General features: G+C 37.0%; 2 protein-coding genes and 1 long non-coding RNA gene across 10 annotated transcripts in view; 1 reads left to right on the plus strand and 2 right to left on the minus strand.

Annotated features, from left to right (window-relative positions):
• Positions 1-18,311, plus strand: part of LOC137488701 (uncharacterized) — a 152,351-nt gene that overhangs the window by 133,407 nt on the left and 633 nt on the right. For both annotated transcript variants that reach the window (XR_012396179.1, XR_012396209.1), the window contains one exon: positions 15,286-15,359. This is a non-coding gene — a long non-coding RNA (uncharacterized lncRNA). The remainder of the gene's footprint in view (positions 1-15,285; positions 15,360-18,311) is intronic.
• Positions 5,137-7,567, minus strand: insm1a (insulinoma-associated 1a). The gene is given in 1 exon segment (NM_205644.1): positions 5,137-7,567. A coding segment is annotated over 1 exon segment (1,152 nt). The 5' UTR covers positions 7,497-7,567; the 3' UTR covers positions 5,137-6,344.
• Positions 11,162-18,311, minus strand: part of cfap61 (cilia and flagella associated protein 61) — a 110,198-nt gene continuing 103,048 nt past the window's right edge. For all 7 annotated transcript variants that reach the window (XM_001342490.10, XM_017352573.4, XM_073933760.1 and 4 more), the window contains 3 exons: positions 16,117-16,322; positions 12,361-12,457; positions 11,162-11,525 (listed from right to left, as the gene is read on the minus strand). In XM_001342490.10, the coding sequence (XP_001342526.6) occupies positions 11,328-11,525; positions 12,361-12,457; positions 16,117-16,322 (501 nt within the window). In that variant the 3' untranslated portion in view covers positions 11,162-11,327. The remainder of the gene's footprint in view (positions 11,526-12,360; positions 12,458-16,116; positions 16,323-18,311) is intronic.

The following is an 18,311-nucleotide window of genomic DNA, read 5'->3' on the forward strand; positions in this document are numbered from 1 at the left end:
TAATTTTTTAAACACTATTTTAAGGACAAAATTATTAGCCCCTTTAAGCTAACTTTTTTTTTTCGATAGTCTACAGACCAAACCATCGTTTTACAATAACTTGCCAAATTACCCTAACCTGCCTAGTTAACCTAATTAACCTAGTTAAGCCTTTAAAAGTCACTTTAAGCTGTATAGAAGTGTCTTGAAAAATATCTTGTCAAATATTATTAACTGTCCTCATGGCAAAGATAAAATAAATAAGTTATTAGAGATGAATTATTAAAACTATTATGTTTAGAAATGTGTTGAAGAAATCTCTCTGTTGAACAGAAATTGGGGGGAAAAATAAACAGGGGGGCTAATAATTCAGGGGGGCTAATAATTCTGACTTCAACTGTACATGTGAAGTTAATAAAGATAAATTGGCCATTTTAAATAAACATATTTGTACTGAAGTAAACATAAATAAACCATCTTAATTATCTCGGTGCTGAAAATATGCGAGACTGTAGTCTGTAACGTGGATCGAGTATGTATGTAATGTTTATATGCATACACTCACCGGCCACTTTATTAGGTACACCTTATTAATTCCAGGTTGGACCCACTGATGCCTTCAGAACTGCCTTAATCCTTCATGGCATAGATTCAGCAAGATACTGGAAATATTCCTCAGAGATTTTGCTCCATATTGACGTGATAGCATCACACAGTTGCTGCAGATTTGTTGGCTGCACATCCATGATGCAAATCTCCTGTTCCCAAAGGTGCTCTGTTGGATTGAGGTCTGGTGACTGTGGAGGCCATTTGAGTACAGTGAATTCATTGTCATGTTCAAGAAACCAGTCTGAGATGATTCAAGCTTAATGGTGTGTTATCCTGCTGGAAGTAGCCATCAGTAGATGAGTACACTGTGGTCATAAAGGAATAGACATGGTCAGCAACAATACTCAGGTAGGCTGTGGTGTTGACACGATGCTCAATTGGTACTAATGGGCCCAAAGTGTGCCAAGAAAATATTTTTTGTGGATTTGGGTGTGTATGTGTGTGCATTTGAGTATTTGTGTGTGTGTGTGTGTGTGTCTGTTTGAGTGCATTTGTGTATGTGTGTAAGCTTGTTTGTGTATGCATTTGAGTGTGTGTGTGTGTGCGTGCGTGTGTGTGCGTGTGTGTGTTTGTGTGTGTGTCAGCGCGCATTTGTGCATGTATGTTTGTGCTTTTGACTGTGTGGGTGTGTGTGTGTTTGAGTGTATTAGTTTGTAAATTTGTGTGTGTTTGTGTGTGTGTGTGTGTGTGTGTGTGTGTGTGTATGTGTATGTGTGTATGTGTGTGTGTGTGTGTGTGTGTGTGTGTGTGTGTGTGTGTGTGTGTGCGCGTGTGTGAGCATGTCTCTATGTGTGTGAGCTTGTTTGTGTGTGTGCATTTGAGTTTGTGTGTGTGAGTGTGTTTCTGCATTTCAGTGTGTGTATTTTGTGTGCATGTGGATGTGTTTGTGCATTGGAGTGTGTATGTGTGCATGTGTTTGAGCATGTCTGTGTGAGCTGGTTTGTGTGTGTGCAATTATGTTTGTGTGGATGTGTTTGGGCATACATGTTTGTGCATTTTACAGTCAGTGTGTATGTGTGTGCATTTAAGTGTGTGTGTGTGTGTGTGTGTGTGTGTGTGTTTGTTTGTTTGTTTGAGTGGATATGTGTATGTGTGTGTTAGCTTGTTTGTGTGTGCATTTGAGTGGATGTATTTGTGTGTGTGTGTGTGTGTGTGTTTATCTGTGTGTATGTCCATTTGAGTGTAATTTGTGCATGTATGCTTGTGTGTTTGACTGTCTATGTGTGCGTGTGTATATGTGTCCATGTGGGTGAGCTTGTTTGTGTCTATTTCAGTGTGGGCATTGGTGTTGTGTGTGTGTGTTTGTGCATTTAAGTGAGTGTATTGTGTGTGCATGTGGATGTGTTTGTGCATACATGTTTGTGCGTTCGAGTGTGTATGTGTGCATGTGTTTGAGCATGTCTGTGTGAGCTTGTTTGTGTGTGTGCATTTATGTGTGTGTGGATGTGTTTGGGCATTCAAGTGTGTATGTGTGCATGTATTGTATGAGCATATGTTTGAGCATGTCTGTGTGTGTGCGTGTGTGTGTGTGCGCGTGCATATGTGCGCGTGTTCATGTGTGTGTGAAGCACTCTTGGCCTTTGGGAGTCAGTCTGCATAACACAAGTGTGTGTGAGCGTGCGTGCATGCAAGCGTGCGTGTGTGTGATGCTGTATTGTGGGATTTGGTGTCTATGGTGTTTTCTGTCCAGAGCATCTGCGTCTCAGAGCTGCTGCTGAAACTCTCTTGCATGCCGACACCGAGCAACACTATTTGCTCAAGTGTTTTCTTCATAATAACACTAAAAACATTTCAGGCATGAAAAATTGAGACCCCCTTTCAGTGTCTATTTATTTATCAATATTTAATCCAATATATTTATTAATCAATATTTAATCCATTATATTTAATTATCAATATTTAATCAATATATTTATTAATCAATATTTAATCCAATATATTCATTTATCAATATTCAATCCAATATAATTATTAATAAATATTTAATCCAGTATATTTATTTATCAATATTTAATCCAAAATATTTATTTATCTATATTTAATCCAATATATTTAACAATATTTAATCCAATATATTTATTAATATTTAATCCAATTTATTTATCAGTATTTAATCCATTATATTTAATTATCAACATTTAATCCAAAATATTTATTTATCTATATTTAATCCAATGTATTTATTTATCAGTATTTAATCCAATATAATTATCAATATTTAATCCAATATATTTATTAATATTTAATCCAATTCATTTATTTATCAGTATTTAATCCAATATATTTATTTATCAATATTTAATCTAAAATATTTATTTATCAATATTTAATCCAATATATTTATCAATATTCAATCCAGTATATTTATTTATCAATATTTATCCAATATATTTATCAATATTTAATCCAGTATATTTATTTATCAGTGTTTAATCCAATATATTTATTTTTCAATATTTAACCCATTATATTTAATTATCAATATTTAATCCAAAATATTTATTTATCTATATTTAATCCAATATAATTATTAATAAATATTTATTCCAGTATATTTATTTATCAATATTTAATCCAAAATATTTATTTATCTATATTTAATTCAATATAATTATTAATAAATATTTAATCCAATATATTTACTTATCAGTATTTAATCCAATATATTTATTAATATTTAATCCAATATATTTATTTATCAATATTTAATCCAATATATTTATTTATCAATATTTAATCCAATACATTTATTAATATTTAATCCAATATATGTATTTATCAAATTTAATCCAATATATTGTAATGAATACTGGGATAAAAATGATAGTTTTATTTAAATTTTGCCTCTGTTTATCTCATTTGAGGTGTAGCATTTTTTTGTTTTGTTTTTTTGTTTATTTTTGTAGTTCAATCTGTTTTATAGAATGGAATAAAATTGCAAAAATCTAAGTAAACTTTATTGTCCTTGATAGGAAATTTGTTATGGGCATCACCATTTTGCTTTAGACATATATAAAAGCAATATGATAAAAACAATACAGAATACAGTAGTTATAATGGTAATTAACTCTTTAACTATCCTACCAAGAAAAGAAAAAAACTTTTTGATTGCATTTCTTAACTTCTAATGTCGCTAGTTAACATGTTCATTCATTCATTTTCGTTTCAGCTAAGTCCTTTTAATTAATCACGGGTCGCCACAGCAGAATTAACCGAAAATGTATCCAGCATATGTTTTTACGCAGCGGATGCCCTTCCAGAAATAATAAAATATATTATTATCAATAAATATATTGGATGAAATATTGATAAATAAATATATTGGATGGAATATTGATAAATAAGTATATTGCATTAAATATTGATAAATAAAAACATTGAATTAAATATTGATAAATAAATATATTGGATTAAATATTGATAAATACATATATTGGAATAAATATTGCTAAATGAATATATTAGATTAAATAGTGATAAATACAAATATTGGATTAAATATTGATAAAAATATATTGGAATAAATATTGCTAAATGAATATATTGGATTAAATATTGATAAATACATATATTGGATTAAATATTGATAAGTATTTTGGATTAAACATTGATTAATAAATATATTGTATTAAATATTGATAAATAAATATTGATTAAATAATTCAGATCCTCTTCTTTTTTTATTATTATTTTTTTTTTACAATAAAACCAAAGCTGTGTGTAAACCATTATTTATAAGGGCATTAGAGGGGCAGTCAAAGGGTTAAGATATACTCTAATTAAATAAACCCATTGAAACAGGTATATCTGATATTAGTATACCTTCACCTAAGGACTCTATATTTACTAGAGGGAAGCAGTTCATGATGTGGAAACAAAATACGAGTCAGATCATTCAGAATCCTTTCCACCTGATTAAGGACACAATTCTCACATAAATCTTGAGGAATAAAATATTCATTGTGCCCAACAATTTTCCATTCTGTCTTTAAGAGATGCATCAACTTAGATATACACTGTACAGACAGGTTGCCAAACCACACAATACCATTACTATCATCGGCTTGTTTGTAATGTTTTGGTTTAGACTTGAACTGTGTAAACGGCATTCTTTGTGTTATTATTAGATTATTTTTTAAAGCTGCCTCTTTGGTTGGGTTTTGGGAGTTTTCAATATAAAAGAGAAGCAGATATAATGTTTACTGAATTATTATATGTTGCTCTTGTTTGTTTAATAAAGAATTAAGTAATTAAAAATAGTTTTAGATGAAGAACGGCATCAGTTTTTGCTCTTATAATTCAGCTCAATACCATTTTAAACACTATAAAGTTCTCTCAAAATATTGTGTTCACACTGCTTATTTAAAATGAGTTGAAACAACACAATTCTTGAGATTTCGTTGGGACTATTCGATTGTAGTTTGTAAAAACTAATAGGTTAACTTAATTCCTTCATGTTGTCCCAACTCAAATTGACCACAGTGTTGAACATCAATGTGAGATGTGTTGTGCTGTTTTCAGGATCCAGTTTATTCACAGACAAGCAGATCATTTTAAGTTGACGTGTTTTATTAAGTGCAGACGTATCTTGGTACAGAATCCAGATGGAAACATTTCATCGTATAAGAAGTAGAAGAAGATAAGATGATGAAGATGAAGCATTTGTAAGTGTTCACAGTGTCTGGGTTTCCACATGTCGACACACACACACAAACACACACACGTGTTCAGATTGCTGGAATGTCACATCAGGTGGATCCCATTAGACTTTTTGGACTGTTTATTGTTATTATTATTATTATCATAAGTAATTTTTGGACAAATAGCAGAACTGCAGAAACACACACAAGCGCTGAGCATGTCAGACGTAACATAAAAAAAATAAATTAATATAAAGGATTGTACCTAATGCAAGGTGGATTTCAGACTCGGAGATTGACCTTCAGATCAATAAAAGAAACATTTGGCTGTCGAGACAAATTTCAAAATCAATCACAAACGAATGAGGCAGAGGAATAAGTTAAATAAATCATTTGAAATAAATAAATAATAATAATAATAATTAGATAAATAATCACAAACATATACGCACACACAATGACGCGAATAATAATAATAACAACAATAGTATTAAAAAAAACAACAACACATCATCAGTAACCGCAATCACTCCGACATTTACATGATTAAGGCAGTTTTACAGCATGTCGAGATCTAATTCAAGGCATTTCTGGCTACACTAAAGGGAGAAACCCTTGTCAGCAGGTTGTTTTGAAAGCTACAGTCAAACGTCCACAGATTCACAAGCTCTATTAAAGCTAGAAACGATGGAAAAATGTATGTACAGCCTGTGAATTCAAAGGCATGTTCTAGGATTCTTAGGTCTAAAAGCTAAAAGCACTTGTGCGGAGATCCTAGAAAAAGAAGCGAACAGTCTAACCTGTTGTACCACCTTCAGATCAACTACTTTACCCTCTTTAAAAAAATCAAGCGTTGGAGTCTTTCCATTGCGTAAAGCGTTCTCACTTCTGTTTTAGAACGTTCGCCGTTCTTCCCAGAATCGAACACGGATTCTTCTGTGACATCACTCGGAAAACTCCTTTCGAGAGTTGTAGATTAGAAAATGGCAGGATTCGCATGTGATGCTCATCCAGGTTGATTCTGTGGTTTAAGGCAGTGCTTCCCGACCCCCTGCCATCCCATCCAATCCGGAACGTTGTGGGCTGGGAAGCACTGGTTTAAGGCACAGGTTGTCTTCAGCAGGCTGGACGCACCGGCATCTGAAGCAGGATCACCTGCCTGTTTTCCGACGGGTGGCATTTGTTGATGTGTCTCGTAAGTCCCGGCGAGCTATAAAACATGGCCGGACAGTATTTGCACGGGTAGACCTGCGCCGAGTGCTGCAGGCGGATGTGGCGCTCCTGGCTCATCCTGCTCGGGAAGTTCTCCCCGCACACCGGGCACAGGTGACACTCGGAGGCGCTGAGATTCAGAGGCGCGTGGCTTTGGGGTTTTTCTGGCGCGTCGTGGTGCGCAGTCACATGCTTCTTCAGGTACGCCTGACGCTTGAACTTCTTCCCGCAGTGCTGGCAGTCGTACAGGCCGTCCTCAGAGCCGCTTTCGGAAAGTCCGGGACTAGGAGTGTCCCTGTCGCTGGAAGTCTCCTCTTTCTCGGGCGCGGGTGTTTTATTGCTTTCCGCGCTCTGCTTGGGTTTGTGCCACCGCCGGTGCGAGGCGAGGTTCGCCGGGCAGCTGAAGAGCTTGTCGCATTCGGGACATCTGTACTCGATCCTGACGATCCTGGAGCATTTGTGCTGGGCTAGAGAGAAGGGGTCCGCGTATGCCTCTCTGCACAGCTGACAGACGAACTCTCCGAGCGGCTTGTCTCCGCTTGCGCACTGCGATCTGGGCTTCTGCTCCACCGGACCTTCTTTGATCTTCAGTCCGAGCACTGGAGAGGTGGTCATCTCATCCTCGAACTGCAGCTTCCGCATGGCTTTGGCTTTCTTGGATGCCGGTTTGCCTTTGCGCTCTGTGTCGGACGCGGGTCTTTTGGTGGTTACTGTGGTGCCGGTTCGGTTGCTGTTGCTGGTGCCGATTTTAAGATCCACCGGCGCTTGGTCGGAGCAGTTTGGCGCCGCCGGGAAAGACTCCGCTGAGATGGGCGAGCCGAGATTAAAGCGCCGCTCCAAACACGCCCTCTCGTGCTCTCTGCTGACGGGACGCGTCGGGCTGTACATAGCCCGGTAGACTGTCTCGGGGTTCCCGAACTGCACGGGTGACACCGGGCGGCGCGCGCACGGAACATCCTGCGCGACAAACGCGCCCTGCTCGTCCTCCTCCGAGCGGACCCGGTACGAAACAGGTGTCGCTTTCTTATTTCGCTTGACTAAAAATCCTCTGGGCATCTTCGCCAGCTGAAAGGCACTTCAGTCGGGTTGAAATCAGAGGCACACCTGGTACTATATTTGGACGCGCGCGGTGATCTTTCCATCACGAAAGCATAGCGGCAGTCTTTTTAAGCAGGAATGATGACATTGTTCTCGCCCCTCGCCGGATCGTCCAATCAGATGGAGCTGAATCCCTATGGATTCGGGGATGGGAGGGTCTGCAGATTGCTCGGGCAGATGTACCTGAGCTTTATTATATTAGGATGCTTTAGGCACACGCTGGTTCCTCCTCTTTTCACGCTTTGATGCTTCCCGTCAATGCGCACGTGCCCTGCCTTTGTCAGCATCCTTTAGGGGCTCCTTCACTCTCAGAGCATCAGAATTTCAAATTAAAAGGGGGGAAACGGCAACAAAGAAGTGCGTTTTAATGCTCGCGCGTTCACTTTTACGCGACCCTGGTTCAGAGTCGCTCTGCAGTGCAGAAAGCGGCTGCGAGTTGCATGCGTAATTTGTCTGCAAACTAATTAAATGTATAAATCAGACGCCCGCAGGCTCGGGACATGTGCGACAGTTGAATGCGGGACGTATTAATCACTCATCGCGCGCATACATAATTCATAAAAGAGGCTCCTCTCGTTTGCATCACAAAAGACACGCTTGCGCGCGCCGCGGCGACAGACGCACATCATCCTTCTGTTCAAACGGACTCATCTCGGTCTCAGACTCGCCCGTGCCGTCAGCGCCGATCGAGCTCGTGCATGATGTCATTCCAATGCAACGGTCTCGCCATAGCGGAATTTCTAGTCATCTCCATCGCAATCATTCTGAGAGAGCGTTGGGAAAATGGCGTAATTGAGTTCCAGACTCGCGCATTTGTTGCATGTGATTCAACAACTCTTAATGAGCGCTTTTGCATTTTTTTGGTTTGATTTGATTTCATACAACAACACCCGTTTTTCCCCCTGCCAGATGGTTTCATGACCTAACTTTGACAAACACATTTGTTGCATCTATCAGAGGTTAGTTTGCTAGTGTTAAATGCATGTCTTTTATTGGACTGCTTACACATACTGTACACAGGGGCGGGTTTAGTGATGTTGGGGCACTAAGCAATTCCAGCTATGGGCCCCAAAAGTTCTTTTAATGCACCTTTTGTACTTTATTTTTTGTTATTATTTCACATTTTTTTTGTCATTCACTCTCCTTTTCTACTTTCTATATTAATGTATAATATTAATAACATGTAAAGCATCTTGTAAAACATTTGAAACGATTTGAATTCACAGCTAAATATAATAAATGATCTCTTTCGTTTCTCTGTGTTGGGTTGCGGCTGGAAGGGCATCTGCTGCGTAAAAGCTAAGTTGGCGGTTCATTCCACTGCGACGACCCCTGATTAATAAAGGAAATAAGCTGAAAAGAAAATGAATGAAGGAATGAACTCTTTCGTTTTTAAACCTAAATCTTTACTGATTTGGCTGCTGGACTGGTCCATGGTTGAAGGTGAGGGACAAATGTGTGCAGATAACTATGTTCAAATAAAAAATCTGACACCCTCACCATACAAAATATGATAGAAAACAATGTCATAGGTATCATTTATACATCTAGGTGTTTATTTGGAGGCCCTCTGATTTTTCTATTGGTTAAATCCACCCTGAAAGCTTAATTTGATTGCTTTAATGTTTTTACACGTTTCATTTATTTTAGTACAATCACATTTTAGAGGTGTAGATTTAGTACATTCACTGTAAAAGGGCCGGTATCTCAACTGTAAAAATGCTACAGTAAAAATCTGTAACCAACATTATGTTTCCTTAATATATACGCCGAATAACCGTAAATTGACTTTCCCAGAATTCCCACATCACTTTTTATGTTTCTGTTGACATTAATATGGATCTTATTAGTTGTTTCCCAATCAGTAATGTACATCTGAGATTTATGTTACATCTAAACAATGTTTATTTCATGACTTTAATTTTGAGCCTGTTACCATACTGATGTTTAGTAGCGGTGTGAATGACTGAGCAGCTTCTATACACTGATACACTTCTGCTTGTGGGAAAAGTTGTTTGTGATGAGCATTGCTTCATTATGTAACTTTCTCATCTCCGCCTGCACATGGCTTTGTTAACGTGTCTGCCTGTGTAACAAAAGATGTGATGTGTAGATGTTGGTTATGCAAAATACAGACATATGACCTTAATAAATAAATAAATACAGTAGTTTACCCTAAAAATCAGCAATTACTTTTACGGTTTGTACTGTATTTTTAAAGGTGAAATACTGGCAACCACAGCTGCCGTTTATTTTACACTGTTCCTTTGATTTAATTTTATTCCTCACACAAGCTGTGCCTGTTTTATTGAACGTTTACACTCAGTGTGCATTGAAGTGGAACATGTAGTTTTTAAATGTTATTAATAAAGAAAATACTAAATGCAATGGCCAACTTTTATCTTCTTCACATTATCTCGTGTTATTAAGTTCTACAGTTGAAGATTTTTTATAGTAGCCCCCCTGTTAATGTTAGACTTAAAATATTTCTCAAGATGCAACATAATAGTTTTAAAAACTAATTTATTGATGACAGTAAATAATATTTACTAGGTATTTTGCAAGATAGTATTCAGTTTAAAGTAATATTTAAAGGCTTAACTTATAGGTAGGCCCACACTAAAATAATTGAGTTATTTACAAGTGTAAATGTGTGCAAATATGTTAAGTTAGTCAGTTTGTAAATTAGTTACAGTAATATTATTGACTTATTTGAAAATGTTCATGTGGTTTATTTACAACACCCTTTGTAAAGTAATATTTTCTAGAAGATCTATTATAAGAGAGACCTGCTTTGTTTACCAAACAAGTGAATCTAATTGGATTTGCATTGTAAACAATAAATAAAAGGTACAAATGTAATATTTTGTATTATTTATATTAAGTTTTTAGTTATGACTTTGCATAAATCCACAGATTTGTTACTAAATTCTCTGCAGAAATAGCAAAAAATGTTCTCAGATTCTGTCTGGCCGTACTTTAGGTAATAGGCAAGTCGTTGGACATTAGTGATTTATTCTGAAGGCAATCGAGACTTATCCTTTCTTAAATGGGCTAATAACATATAATAAAATATTTAAAGCTATATATATATATATATATATATATATATATATATATATATATATATATATATATATATATATATTCCTGCCAAACTAAAAGAAATAACACTTTCGCCTGAAGAAAAAAATATTGCAAAAAATGTCCTTGCTCTGTTGAACATCACTTGGAAAATATTTGAAAACAAATTTCACAGGAGGGCAAATCATTTTGCCTTCGAATCTACATCCAAGACCTTAAACTTTACCGAGTTAGCCGGTTTTGAACAAAGGCAGTTGTTGCGTCGGATATCTGCTAAGCGTTTTATAATGTTTGTGGTGAAGCCTGTGCAGCAGGTCTGATGTATACTGTGCTGCATGACGTGCGTCTGTGATTTTCTGGCCTGCATTCATTATCATACAGCTGCTGTCTGTCTTCACAGGCCTCGGAGCTGCCTCTCTCTCTGCTCTTATCTGCACTTTTGGCATCTACATGTAATATATAACACCACGCATTTCATCCATGGAGCATTCAAAAGAGCAAAGGCACAGATTTGTCATGAATTATCACCAAATACTTCCTTGAATGACAAAACAAGACTCTTTATTTACTTTTTTTTTTCTTCAGTTCGAGCCCTTCCCCCACAGAACCCCCCCACCCTCAACATATGGTGCAGCAAATGCAAAGAAATGAGGAAACCCAAGATAAAGCAGCGTGTAAATGCTCCTAATATGAAATGGATATTGATTATAGCAGTCCCGGGCGCGCGTACATGCTCAGATGGTATCTGTTGTACTTGAGATAATCCAGAACGCTGTTCCTCAGAGCAGAGTAAGCCTGGCTCTTCTGAAACGTCTGGCTGAGACTCACGAGCTGATCAGACTCTGCTTTATCATCCGCGATCTGCTGAAGAGCCTCTTCAAGTGACACTGAACCGCTCTCGTCCTGTAGGGATAAAACACAATGCAAGGTTTTTAGCTTTCAAATATGCTAAGCTTTTGTTGATTCTGAAAAGAGGTAGTACATGAACAAATCTTATTGTAGGATTACATCTCAGAGGAAGCTTATTACATTTTTATTGATCTATTTTAACTGTTTAGTGTGATTTATTTGCATTAATTATATATTTTTTGTCATTATTTTAAAACTTTCAGCACCAGATCTGTTCATTTTTCTACTTTGAAGTGATAAATATCTCAACGCATCGCATTAAAGTGCCTATTTACATTGTTGTTATTCTTTTGGTGAACAATGAATCCATCCAAGTTAGTCCACTGCAAGAAATTGTTTGTTTTGGTAATCTTTAATTAAAGTCTACACATTTGCTTTCAAATTTAAAATGGCGTTCCTTCTCTGTTGACCTCAGTTTGACAGCTAGTCAGAACATTATTAACCACGCCCCCTTGCCGTTAGTTTGCTAATGATGTGCAAAAAAGAAAGCCCCGCCCCTACTCAATATTCCGTTTCAGTCGGAAGCACATCAACATACTGAAAGTCATTTTTAATTGTATTTTATTTCTTTAATATCAATTTAATTATTTTACGTCATTCAATTTTGATGTTTAATATTTATTTAATCATCCAATTTTTTTTTATCTAATTAATTATTACATTTAATTTTATTTTAGCACCTGGTCATATTTCTGAATGCATTGCAATAAAATGATGCATGGCCTTCAGGTTCAGCAGGTGTTTATCAGATTTTTAAAAAATGAGCTGGGCAAATGCAGTCAATTAGTTCATTAATAAATACAGCGATACAGATGTAGAGGAAACTGACCTGTAGTTTAGCCGAGTCCATGATCTGACAAACTTCTTGTTCAAAATCAGCAAAGCGATCATGATACAGAGCCAAGCACCAGTTCTCTTTAAAATAACTGCGAAAAAGAGGAAATTATACGTCTTTAAAAGAGACAGTAAGTCATTTATAATTAATGATCTCAAACGCAGTTCCTGAAGGGCCGCAGCTCTGTATAGTTTATCTCCAACTCACACCTGCTTAATAGTCTCTAGTCCTGAACACCTTGATTATTTGGAGCAGCTGTGTTTGATTAGGGTTGGAACAAAACTGTGCAGAGCTGCGGCCCTCTAGGAATCCAGTTTAAGACCTATGTTTATAATGATAGTGTTATATATATATATATATATATATATATATATATATATATATATATATATATATATATATATATATATATATATATATATATATATATATATATATAGATATATATATATAGATAACAATAAAAAAAATAAAATACAATAAACACCCCCACCCACATGGTATACTTGTCTGTCAAAGCATTTGTCGTATTGTTGAATAGAGGTATACAACAATGGTTCATTATAAAAATAAATAAAAACAACAACGTCCAAAAAAGCACAAATACAATAAATGTAATTGATTAAATATAGATTAAAAAAACAGATTAAATGTAAAATATAATAAGCAAAAAAAAACAAACAAACAAAAAAGTAGCTATATATAGATTTTGGGGATCTTTTGGTCTACTTCACTTAGGCATGCAGTTGCTATTTAAGTGATATCTTGATTTCTTAATGTAGAATTAGAATAAACCAAAAAAAAAAAAAAAAACAAGCTAACACAGCTTTATATATATATATATATATATATATATATATATATATATATATATATATATATATATATATATATCAATTTTGAGGATCTTTTGGTCTACTTCCTTTTGTCAGGCAGGTCCTTGTTAAGTAATGTCTTGATTGCGAACAGATGTGGCAGTAATTAGGCCTGGGTGTGTCTACAGAAATTGAACTCAGGTGTGAAAACTGTAGAATTAGGTAGAATAAACCAAACGAATAATCCAAAGTCGCTGTATATATTATATACATTGATTTTGAGGATCTTTTGGTCTACTTCACTTTGTCAGGCAGGTCCCATTCTAGTGACTTCTTAATTGTGAACAAATTTGGCAGTAATTAGGCCTGGGTGTGTCTACAGAAATTGAACTTAGGTGTGAAAAATAGAGAATAATGTATAATAGACCCATAAAAAAATAAGCTAAAGTAGTTGCATATATATATTATGAGTATCTTTTGGTCTACTTCCTTTTGTCAGGCAGGTCCTATTTAAGTGATGTCTTGGTTGCGAACAGTTGTGGTAGTAATCAGGCCTGGGTGTGGATAGAGAAATTGAACTCAGGTGTGAAAAATGGAGAATAATATAGAATTATGTAGAATAAAACAAAGTAGCTGTGTGTGTGTGTGTGTGTGTGTGTGTGTGTGTGTGTGTGTGTGTGTGTGTATATACATACATACACACATATATACATAAATATAAATGTATGTATGTATGTTTGTATGTATGTATGTATATATGTATATGTATATATATATATATATATATATGTGTGTGTGTGTGTGTGTATGTGTGTATGTGTGTGTGTGTGTGTGTGTGTGTATATATATATGTATATATATATATATATATATATATATATATATATATATATATATATATATATATATATATATATATATATATATATATATATATATATATATATATATATATAGTGAACAGATGTGGCAGTAATTAGGCCTGGGTGTGTCTACAGAAATTGAACTCAGGTGTGAAAAATGTAGAATACTGTAGAGTAAACCAAACAAATAAGCTAAAATTACTGTATATATTATATAGATTGATTTGGAGGAGCTTTTGGTCTACTTCACTTTGTCAGGCCGGTCCTATTTAAGTCATTTCTTCATTGTGAGCAGGTGTGCCAGTAATCAGATCTGGGTGTGGCTACAGAAAGGGGAGCAAACACTTTTTCACATGGGGCTGTGTAGTTTTGTATTGTTTTCCCTTAATAATAAAAACCTTAATTTTAAAAAATGGCATGATGTGTTCACTTGTGATATCTTTGACTAATATTTATATTTGCTTGATGATCAGAAACACTAAAGTGTGAAAAACCATGCCAAATAATACGAAATCATTCATTTTCTTTTTGGCTTAGTCTCTTTAGTAATCAGTGGTCCCCACAGCAGAATGAACCGCCAACTTATCCAACATATGCTTTACACATTTGATGCCCTTCCAGCTGCAACCCATCACTGGGAAATAAGCAACACGCAATAATATTTATAAAGGATCATGTGACTGTACGCTGGAGTACTGATGGTGAAAATTCACAGGAATACATCACATTTCAAAATATATAAAAATAGAACGGCTATTTAGGGGTGGCTCAGTGGTTAGCACTGTCACCTAACAGCAAGAAGGTCGCTGGTTTGATTCCTGGCTGAATCAGTTGGCATTTCTGTGTGAAGTTTGCATGTTCTCCCGCTTTTGTCGTGGGTTTCCACCAGAGTCCAAAGACATGCGCTATTGGTGAATTGAATAAACTGAATTGGCTGTAGTGTATAAGTGTGTGCGCGGATGAGTGTATATGCATGTTTCCCAGTGCTGGGTTCCAGCTGGAAGGGCACCCTCTGTGTAAAACATATGCTGGATAAGTTGGTGGTTCATTCCACTGCGGCGATCCCTGATTAATAAAGTGACTAAGATGAAGGAAAATGGATGAATGAAGAACGGCTATTTTAAACTAATAATTTGTCCGAATATTTCTCCTGTATTATTTGCGATCAGTGTTCTGTCATTATGTTTATGACTAGCTAGACATGCAGTTTCTTTTACGATGCTCTTTTTATGTCTTGACAGATGCGCTCATTGTCAAGTTGAGCCAAATAAAGATTGATCTTCCTTTTGCATTGAGAGGAAATCATCAAGCGAGGGTGAGTAAACAGCGACTGAACTTTGAGTTTAGCGTGAACTGTCTTTAACCCCCAACACACACTCTTCTGTTAGCCTGTTGATCTAATATCCTCCATACATCAGTGATGTTGACGGCGCTGATCACATTTAAGGACGCATTCACAGCCTTAAAAACTGAGCAGTGAAGAGTGTTTAATATGAGCTGAGCCAAACAGGACAATAGCAGTGACGGGTCAGCATGTGTGTTCACTTGTAGGAGCAGAGGTCAAATGATTCATCATATAATGTGACCAGATGAGGACTGATATGATTCAGGTTTGGAGTGTCTTAATTTATCCTGTGCATTATTTAGGGAATTTAAGGCATTTGGTTTTATGGTGTGTCATGTCAGAATAACAGATGTTGTCATTCGTTGTGGTTGAAAATCGGTATTTTTCCACCAATTGTTTTTATTTAGGGTGGCTCAGTGATCAGCTCTGTCCTGTTTGGGTCAGTTGGGGTTTCTGTGTGGAGTTTGCATGTTCTCCAAATGCTGATGCTGGGTGCTCCGTTTTCCCCCCACAAATGCGGTAAGTGAATTGAATAAACTAAATTGGGAGTGTATGATTGTGTATGAGTGTTTCCCAGTACTGGGTTGCAGCTGGAAGGGCATCCTCTGCGTAAAACATATGCTGTATAAGTCATTCCGCTGTGGTGATCCTAGATTAATAGAGTAACTAAGCCGAAAAAGAAAATGAATGATGCTGGGACTGTAGTGTTTCTGTAGGGAAGCCGCACCTGTACATGTCCTGGATCAATCCCTCATCGTATCGTGAGCAGATGTTGTTGAGCAGCCGCTGGTGTTTGCCGTAGAGACTCTGGAGGTTGGAGACAGGAAGTGGAGTCTTGGACAAACACGTGATTTTCTCCACCACGTCAAACTGACTGTGGCGTATGTGAAAGTAGTTCCCGGTTTCAGCACAGCCCGTCACCAGATCACGACCCTGCAGGACACCATTAGTGAAGGTCAACCTTTAATGTGACGCTTAAACTCCAGATCTGTGTTCACAAAACATCTTAAAAAGTAATTTCACTTAGAATGCATACAGTAAGTCAAGCTTTTATCTATTTGAGTGGGGAAACATCAAACTCTCAAACTTCAAGATAATGGTGTAAATCAACAAAAAAAAGGGTAAAATTCTAACGCTCAAAAGCTAAATGCATAATATGAAACATCAAGGTCACATACACTCACCGGCCACTTTATTAGGTACACCTGTCCAACTGCTCGTTAGCTCAAATTTCTAGTCAGCCAATCACATGGCAGCAACTCAATGCATTTAGGCATGTAGACATGATCAATACAATCTGGTGCAGTTCAAAGCGAGCATCAGAATGGGGAAGAAAGGTGATTTAAGTGACTTTCTACGCAGCACGGTTGTTGGTGCCAGTTGGGCTGGTCTGAGTATTTCAGAAACTGCTGATCTACTGGGATTTTTAACGCACAACCGTCTCTAGGGTTTACAGAGAATGGTCTGAAAAAGAGAAAATATCCAGTGAGCGGCAGTTCTGTGGGCACAAATGCCTTGTTGATGCCAGAAGTCAGAGGAGAATGGCCAGACTGGTTTCAGCCGATAGAAAGGCAACAGTAACTCAAATAACCACTCGATACAACCGTGGTCTACAGAAGAGCATCACTGAACACACAACACGTCCAACCTTGAGGCGGATGGGCTACAGCAGCAGAAGACCACACCGGGTGCCACTCCTGTCAGCTAAGAACAGGAAACTAAGGCTACAATTCACACAGGCTCACCAAAATTGGACAGTAGATGATTGTAAAAACGTTGCCTGGTCTGATGAGTCTCCATTTCTGCTGCAACATTCGGATGGTCGGGTCAGAATCTGGCATCAACAACATGTAAGCATGGATTCATCCTACCTTGTATCAACAGTTCAGGCTGCTGGTGGTGGTGAAATGGTGTGGGGGATATTTTCTTGGCACACTTTGGGCCCATTAGTTCTAATTGAGCATCGTGTCAACGCCACAGCCTACCTGAGTATTGCTGCTGACCATGTCCATCCCTTTATGACCACAGTGTACTCATCTTCTGATGGCTACTTCCAGCAAGATAACACACCATGTCATAAAGCGCGAATCATCTCAGACTGGATTCTTGAACATGACAATGAGTTCACTGTACTCAAATGGCCTCCACAGTCATCAGAGCTCAATCCAATAGAGCAACTTTGGGATGTGGTGGAACGGGAGATTCACATCATGGATGTGCAGCCGACAAATCTGCAGCAAATGTGTGATGCTATCACGTCAACATGGAGCAAAATCTCTGAGGAATATTTCCAGTACCTTGCTGAATCTATGCCATGAATGATTAAGGCAGTTCTGAAGGCAAAAGGAGGTCCAACCCGATAGTAGTAAGGTGTACCTAATAAAGTGGCCGCCGAACAGAAAATGAATGAATGAACTACATGACTAATCACAAACTATCCTAAAATGGCTGCTGCCATCAAACTGCCACAGCAGGTAAACATTTTAGAAACATTTCCCACATCCAGCTTGGCTTTCTGACACATTAGCCATGATTATCCTGCAGTTAATTAAAAGGCTGTTCATATGCATATCTGTTAATTGTTTACGAGAAGCACAGATGACAATAAGCTTAAACATACACACGTTTAATTTGTGACACTTAGCCTTCATTTCACAACGTTTACATTTTAATGTGGTGAACATATCAAGATTCATTCATTCATTCATTCATTTTCCTTCAGCTTTGTCCCTTATTCATCAGGGGTCGCCACAGCGGAATGAACCGCCAACTATTCCAGAGTATGTTTTACACAGTGGATGCCCTTCCAGCTGCAACCCTGTACTGGGAAACACTCATACACAAAGGCCAATTTAGTTTACCATGTTTTTGGACTGTGGTGGAAACCTGAGCACCAAGAGGCAACCCACGCCAACACAGGGA

This window comes from Danio rerio, chromosome 20 (genome assembly GCF_049306965.1).
Source record: "Danio rerio strain Tuebingen ecotype United States chromosome 20, GRCz12tu, whole genome shotgun sequence".
In the NCBI taxonomy this organism is placed as follows: domain Eukaryota; kingdom Metazoa; phylum Chordata; class Actinopteri; order Cypriniformes; family Danionidae; genus Danio; species Danio rerio.